This window comes from Lactuca serriola, chromosome 4 (genome assembly GCF_051521515.1).
Source record: "Lactuca serriola cultivar US96UC23 chromosome 4, Lser_US96UC23_V15, whole genome shotgun sequence".
Classification (NCBI taxonomy): domain Eukaryota; kingdom Viridiplantae; phylum Streptophyta; class Magnoliopsida; order Asterales; family Asteraceae; genus Lactuca; species Lactuca serriola.
In genome coordinates this window covers 145,576,232-145,583,699 of record NC_136411.1, presented here as the reverse complement: position 1 = coordinate 145,583,699, position 7,468 = coordinate 145,576,232, and the positions used below count along the sequence as shown (strand labels likewise).

General features: G+C 36.6%; 1 protein-coding gene and 1 pseudogene across 2 annotated transcripts; both read right to left on the bottom strand.

The window, feature by feature from the left end:
* Nucleotides 1-4,250: 4,250 nt before the first annotated feature.
* On the bottom strand, nucleotides 4,251-5,103 carry LOC145102688 (RmlC-like cupins superfamily protein). The gene has a single exon (XM_079040144.1). It carries the CDS (start codon nucleotides 5,054-5,056, stop codon nucleotides 4,379-4,381), a length of 678 nt encoding a protein of 225 aa, XP_078896270.1. The 5' UTR covers nucleotides 5,057-5,103; the 3' UTR covers nucleotides 4,251-4,378.
* Nucleotides 5,104-5,400: 297 nt separating this feature from the next.
* LOC145102687 (inositol polyphosphate multikinase beta pseudogene) lies at nucleotides 5,401-7,264 on the bottom strand (annotated as a pseudogene). Its single transcript, XR_013706232.1, has 2 exons — nucleotides 7,093-7,264; nucleotides 5,401-6,391 (listed from the first exon to the last, which is right to left on the bottom strand). The product of XR_013706232.1 is annotated as an inositol polyphosphate multikinase beta pseudogene (transcript).
* Between the last annotated feature and the right edge of the window lie 204 nt (nucleotides 7,265-7,468).

The window sequence follows — 7,468 nt, the reverse complement described above, 5'->3', positions numbered from 1 at the left end:
TGGGAAGGGTAGATCTGTAGTTTGGAGTTCATGCATGACTCGGAAGTCCTCTTCATGTAAGTGGATCTTATTGGACTCGGCGAGTCCTTCGAGTGGACTCGGTGAGTAGCTTGAAGATGAGGAGGAACTCGACGAGTGGGATGAACAGCTCGTCGAGTCGGATGAAGATAGGCATGAACTCGGCGAGTTGGATGAAGATTGTCGTGTGCTCGGCGAGTCTGTTCTTAGACTCGGCAAGTCAGGTCGCGTGGTCCCAAACCCTTCGAGTTAAGTCTCGAGTCAGCGAGTCGAGCCAGGAATCAGTGAGTTGGACAGGACAGGAATCGGGAATCAGTAAACTCGGCGAGTAGAGTCGCGAGTGGAAGGACTCTGGACTTATGAACTCGGCGAGTCAGTAGGGTGACTCGACGAGTAGGGTTGACCTGGAAGGTTGAATTTGACCAGGACGTTGACTTTGACCAGAGTTGACTTGGTTGACCTTTGAAGGTCAGTTAGACTAAGTGTTATGTTGATATTGGTAGCTCGGGGAGCTAGCGGAGCAGCAGTTCGGAGTCAGTGGTCAGGTAGCGGTCAAAGGGGTTAGCAGCAGCAGTTCAACAGTATCAGGTGAGTTTCCCTTTGTATGAATGGGTCTACGGCCACAATGCCGACCCATGTAGTTATGAGTAGAAGACCCGAGGGTTAGCCCTAGGCACAGTATGCTAGTATGATATTCGGACGAGGTCCAATGATAGAGGGCGGGTGCCCAAGGAGCGGTTTATGTGATAGTTTATACTTGTTGTCTGTGTGATACTTGTATGTGCCTGGTAGGGAGGTGAGTGTGGGCGAGGTCCCGTATCTCACCAATAGCAGAGTGTGGATGGTGTTCCACATCTTAGTAGCAGCAGAGCAGGGGCGAGGCCGAAGTCAGGAAAGGAGTGAGGGTGGGCTGGGCCCGTATCTCACTATCAGTAGGAGTATGGACGAGGTTCCATGACTCATCAGTAGCAGGACACGGGCGGGGCCCAGAGATAGGCAAGGCCTTAGAGCAAGAGTTGTTAGTATATGGTTAGTTTATGTAATGTTATGTGATATGTTTATGTGCTATTATATGTTAGTGGGCGAGGCCCTGTGACAGGCGAGGCCTAAGTGAAACAGATCTGTATCCGAGCGGGGCTCGAAGCCAGGTGGGGCCTGGAGCGGCGAGGCCGTTGTAGCGGGCGAGGCCCGAAGTAGAGGGCGAGGCGCAGGATAGCGGGCGTGGCCCAGTATGTGCAGTATGTGATTTTGCATGGTATGTGGTAAGGAGGGGAACTCACTAAGCTTCGTGCTTACGTTTTTCAGTTTTGCTTTCAGGTACTTCCGGTAGCGGAGGGAGGAGCTCGGGGTGATCGCATGGCACACACCATAAATTAGTCAGCATGGGAATGTTTACTCTGATAATAAACATGTGTTTTGAAAACTTATACTCAGATTATGTTTTGGAATGATGTCTTTGTTTAAAGTAATGTTTTATTAAAAAGAAATTTTTGGTCTTAAATTTTGGGATGTTACATTCACACACATCGTTATTCATTCGTTCTCATTCTTATAGAATACGACTATCAAGAACCCATTATGACAACATTTTGAAAAAAATGAGTATCATAAAAGTCTATACTACCCTTTATAGACGATTTCGCTGGTGAGAATATGTGATAATGACAATAGTTATGTGAGATTGAATGTATTCATATTACCAAACAACATATTCTCTTAATCATTCTCACATAATAACATTGTGAGAATTCAAAAGCTTTTTCACGAAACTTCACTATCCTCTAAACAAAGTAATCATTATGTATTGTGGCAATGTTAATATGGTTTACCTTTCTATGAATCCAATGCAACACCAATGTATTAAGTAGATAACTAGATATAGATGGATTTTCATTTATTCGTGGTCGTGTTTGGGTGCTCTTTCAAGGTTGATATTTTCACCGAATAATTCACGTTGTAGTTATTAGTAGAATTTCAATCCAACTCGAACGTTCACCGTATACATCCCAATAAAAAGCTACACGTAGTTGTTTAAGTGTATTTAGGATATTAATTAGTCTGGCCAAATATTTATATTTACCCTCTCTAACTAACATAGGCACGTGTAATTATGTGTTTAATATAGCTTTAATGAATGAAATATTTATTCACCGGGAAAAATTATTCTACAATAACAATTATGACAAATCACCCTTCAATTTAATATATTTTTAATATAACCTTAATGAGTTAGTTAAAAAAAATATAAAATGATGACACTTGTCATAATCTTATTAAGTAGGACATTTGTAGGTATAAAAAATAGAAATCAATTTAATTTCTCACTTACATATACATTATTCTAATATCACGCTTACTAACTTAGGTATAAAAGTTATGTATACCGGAACACCTCGTCGACATCTTGACGTCGATAATGATTATTCATTTCCTTAGTTTCATTATATTTCGAGCACAAGATTCTCAACACAAAAAAAATTCTAGATACTTACGGGTTATGATTATATCTTTCTTTCTAAGAAAAATAACGTCATCTATGATGATGGGTGACTTTGGATTGTTTCATTGTTTGTGAAGAGAATTAGTGGCCTAGTGGGAGAGTCGGTTGTATTGGTTGGTCTTTGTGTGATACTTACGTGTTACGAGTTATGATTATCCAAGTGTCAATAATTATACTTTTAGGAGCCAAGTTCATTGATTATAATGATTTACAGCTAATTGAATAGACACGGTCTTCTATCAAAATCAGAAAAAAAAATTATATAAATTATCCAGGTGCCAATTCTTACAACACTGGTGAAATTTTAAAGATCTCTACAAACAAAACAAATAAAAATTCCAAAAATATATTTTCTTTAACAAAATCATGATTTTTCATAAAAAATGAAAAATTGACAGTAATGAATTTGTTTTGGTTTACATGAAAAATGTAACAGAATGAAATATATTTCGCAGTATGGAATTTTAATTCCTTTTTTTTCAAAACGAAATCTTTTTAGGCATTTTAAAAAGATTTGGCATTTTTTTCACCCATTTCACATTGGGTCCTGCAAAATTGATAATTATTTGGGTTATTTCCTTATTTTTGGCTAAATTTTGTCGATAGTTTAATTTGTTTTTTTTTTTCTAATAATTAGGTAAAGCTTTTTAGAAAAGTATACAAAAAGATAAATTAGAGAAAATGCAGCCATGGGGTTGGGAGCAAGAAAAATCAAAACAGAAAAGGTTAACAAAGACAGGTTCAGAGTTGAAGCTTAAAATTTTGAATTAAACCCATCACTTTCTTTTAACTTCTTTTGTGACTAATATTCAATTTCTGTCTTATTAAGCCATGTGATTTATATAAAATGTCTCAGTTCATATAAATCAGACAAATATCATTCCTTTTTAATGACGAAATGGCTCATGTCTTGCTCGTTTGAATCAAATACGAGTCTTTCCGTTTAAATACCAAAACAATAATATATTTGTTTGAAAATCTAAACATTACCGACTTTTAAGTTCAGCAGACTTTTATAATAGTTTAAATAAATAAATAAAAAAAGTTATAAGTCAGTCAAACCTTTATATACACATTCTATTGGGAAAGGTGTTTATTCAATATTCATGTATGAAATAAACATCAATTCCAATTCCCCCAAATTTAATGTTCTTTATTAACTTACAAAATCATCTAGGGGTCAATGGACCCTGGACCAGACCAATTAGGTGTATACCGGGTGCCGGTTCTGGTTTTCTGGTTTTTGGACCGGTACAACATGCGAAGCATATGGTACAAGTCAATGAAGCATATCCTGTGGTTTAGATGAGATACATCGTCTTCGTCTTCGTCTTCGTGAGACTATATAACTCAATGAACATGTGACAAACACAAAACCTCATGTTAGGGTAAGATTTTTACATATTACACAATATGCAGAAAAGTTGAAAGCCTTTCAGTTTTGATGCCCTGACTTAGGGATGAAATTGGAGGGAAGAACCGATGGAAATAATATCACATGGATTAGGATAAACGATTTGAAAAAGATTATGCTTCTTAAAATTCCGATCCAACAGGTCCAAAAACAAGAACTGGCAAACTGAAACGGTAAAAAACTGAAACCAATATAGTGTAAAACCAATAACCAATAACTATCTCCCACAACATAAAACCAGTAGCCAGGTCTGGTCCACCGGTCTGGATGCTCACCAGATACTAGATACAATCTACAACCACATAAACTCGAAACAAATTCAATAAATTGAAGTATTTCATTTTAAAAAGCATATACATATGCCAATATATCAATCCTTTCATATACACACACATTACACATTATAAACACCAAAAACCAAAAAAACCAAACCCAACATTATAATTCTAAAGTTCATCATAAAAATTCTTATAACCATCATCCACACGAACATCTTCAACTTTAGTAAGCGAAACCAATTTCGCCATTGCCATTTTCATCATTTCAGACGCTTTATCCCCAAACATAGCATTCGATATATCAACAACTCCTGGATTTTGTGCATTAAACACCGAGTAAAACATCGCATCTTCAAACCCACTATTCATACAATAATGCAACAACCCTTTTGGGAACACAAACACATCACCTTCCCTCAAAACACTTTGAAAAAGTTTACTATCCGTATCAATAAACCCAACAATCACAACACCTTTTACCACAAACATCATTTCACTCGATCTTGGGTGTGTGTGAGGCATCACTAACCCATCAACTTCTAAATCAGTTCTACCCGTTGATAACCCTAAAGTGTTGAGCCCCGGGAACTCAGAAGCAGTAACTAGGGTTACAGACGAGCGTAGGAACGTGTCGGTGCTACCTTGGTGGCTTAATTGTAAATTTTTGAAATCGGATGTTGTAATGTTTGATGGGTTTTTGCAAGGGAAGCCATTGATGAACATGGTTCTATGAGAGGAGGTGTCGGTTGGGCACATGTCTTGGAGGTTATCGCTGTTTGCGGGTGAAATATAGAAGTGGAATAACAAGGGAATGGCAATGGTGAAGAGAAGATTTAAGTTTGACATTTTTTTTGGAGTTTATTAGGCTTTCTTCTTTTTGGAATGTGAAATTTGGGTACTTATAAATGTTATGTTGCATCTAAGGGAAGAAACACTTTGAGTTTGGAGTTAGCTTTACTACTAGTCTTCATGTTGGATTAAGTTTCAAGAATGTCTGTATTGCCATCAAGAAAGATATCATGTTGTTATCTTAATTATATGCAACAAATGGGCTCCATCCACTATATTTTTTTTTTTATAACTAACGATGCCAAAATAATAAAAAAAAATGTTTTTTTTATCGATCCTAGTTTCTTTCTTATATGTTTGTGCTTTTCATACAATATATACCTACTTAATAGAATCAGATATATCAAAAAAAAGGTTGATACAGTAAGCAAATCTTGGTTCAAATGAAATGGAAATACATTGTCTTGACAATTATGAAAAAGTGGGAATTAAAAGTTCAAATCTTGTCAGCTAAGGCTCAATCAGACCATTCTTGAGATCATTTGTGTCTGAAAGTATCTCAGATATGAACTTTATCAAAGAACAAAGTCCACCCAAGAAGTTATGATCTATAACCCCTTTTCCTTCTTCAACATGTGCAAAATCAATAAGTTTGACTTCTGGATTTGAAGTCAACCCCTTTTCAAACATGAAAAGTAACGAACAAGCGTAGAAATGGTACATAGTTTGATCCTCAAACCATGCCTTCAATTCCAACAACTGTGACAAAATCCCATCATCTCCACCATAAACAGAAGCTGCCAAAGAACAATCCGGTTTTGATTCCGATTCCGATCCCGATTCCAATTCCGATTCCAGGTTAGATGAAACAAATTTCATAAGAAACAGTCTAACATCATCTGGTCCAGCTTTACGCATCACATCTCTCTCAGGTTTATAAAACCCTAATTCATCACCTATAAAGACTCGAAGCCCTGAAAGTCTGTATCCAAGTGAAACACTTGTGCTTTGTCTGTCTTTTTTCAAGCATTTTGTAATGTATTCTTCAGAAGCTTCTGGGGCCCACGTTCTGGCCCCGATTTTGATGTCCATTAATGAGGGTGACAAGCGAGATGAAACAAGATCTTGTAAGATTATGTGAGGGTGTTCGATTCCAGTTGATGCTTTCATGATTTTGGTGCCATAAAAGATAGGGAAGAACTTACGGATTTTTTCTGGGATTTGAGTGTTGGAAGAGAAGGATTCATAGAAGGAAACTTCTTCTGTTCCACGTTTTCCATCTTGGAGTGGCTTGTAGAAACGACCTGAATCATCTACAAGAGGACCGAGTTTCCCAGCTCCTGCCACGTGTCCTGCAACTTGGTGATCTGGGATCTTGAACATGTTGAAGAACTGGAGAGAAAATTAAGATTATGTTTTGAGACATTGAAAAAAAAAAGTTGAATGTTGAATGTTGAATTGCAGATTCTAGTATTGAAACAAATTGCAAGTTGTAATAGCGTTTGGAAGGTCCACTACACAAAGAGAATGAGAACATATGCTTCATAAAACTTTTTAGGTGGCCAACTGTTTATCCAGTCGACATACATCAGATCTGAAATTCTGAATTCAACCTTAGGTTTACAGTCGTATTTCAAAACATGTAATTCATGTTCTTTACATCTCTTGGTTTATTGCATGTAAAAGTTTCGCCTATTTCATGTGCTTTCCTAAGATCAATCAGAACAGCAGTTATAAGAACGTGATCAATTTGACTCAGACATATAGTCGAACATATGGTGTGCATTGCGCTGATCGTCCATTAAAATTAAAGAGAGATATACGACTGATCGATTGCCCCCCTACAAAACTTATAGTCAACATAAAGATGAGAATCCATCGATTTCTACACGAACTCCAACTCTAAAACAAAAATATAACGTCAAATTGTGTTTATTCTACAATGCACGAACGAAACCCCTATCAATGAGATTTTCGGGAATTAATCAACACCAATGGATGGGAAATCAAACGCCGAATTCAATTAACTACGAGTTAAAAATATTAAGCATTGAATGCAGTATACAAAATAGGGGAAATTGTTGATTAATTACCTAAAGAATAAAGAATTCTTTTTCTTGCGAGGTTTGATAGAGATGGAGAGAGAATGTGAACGGATTCGGATGAACGGTAGCAAAGACGCAAACAGGTACAAGCCCGTTGATTGAGAATACCCTCCTTTGATGTATTCTGACAACTTGATGAACAGTGTCTATATTCTGCCAAATACTAACATCTTATTTTCGTTTTCTATATTTTCAGCTTATTTTTAAACTTTTATAACATATTTGATCCTTTATTTTTATTTTATGGTCCCTTACTTTTTCATTTTACACTTTTGGCCGTCGACATTTATAATATCATTTACTACTTTGGTCACCTACTTTTCATTTTTTCAGTTTTAACCCTTTTTTTGTTATGATTTTGGTT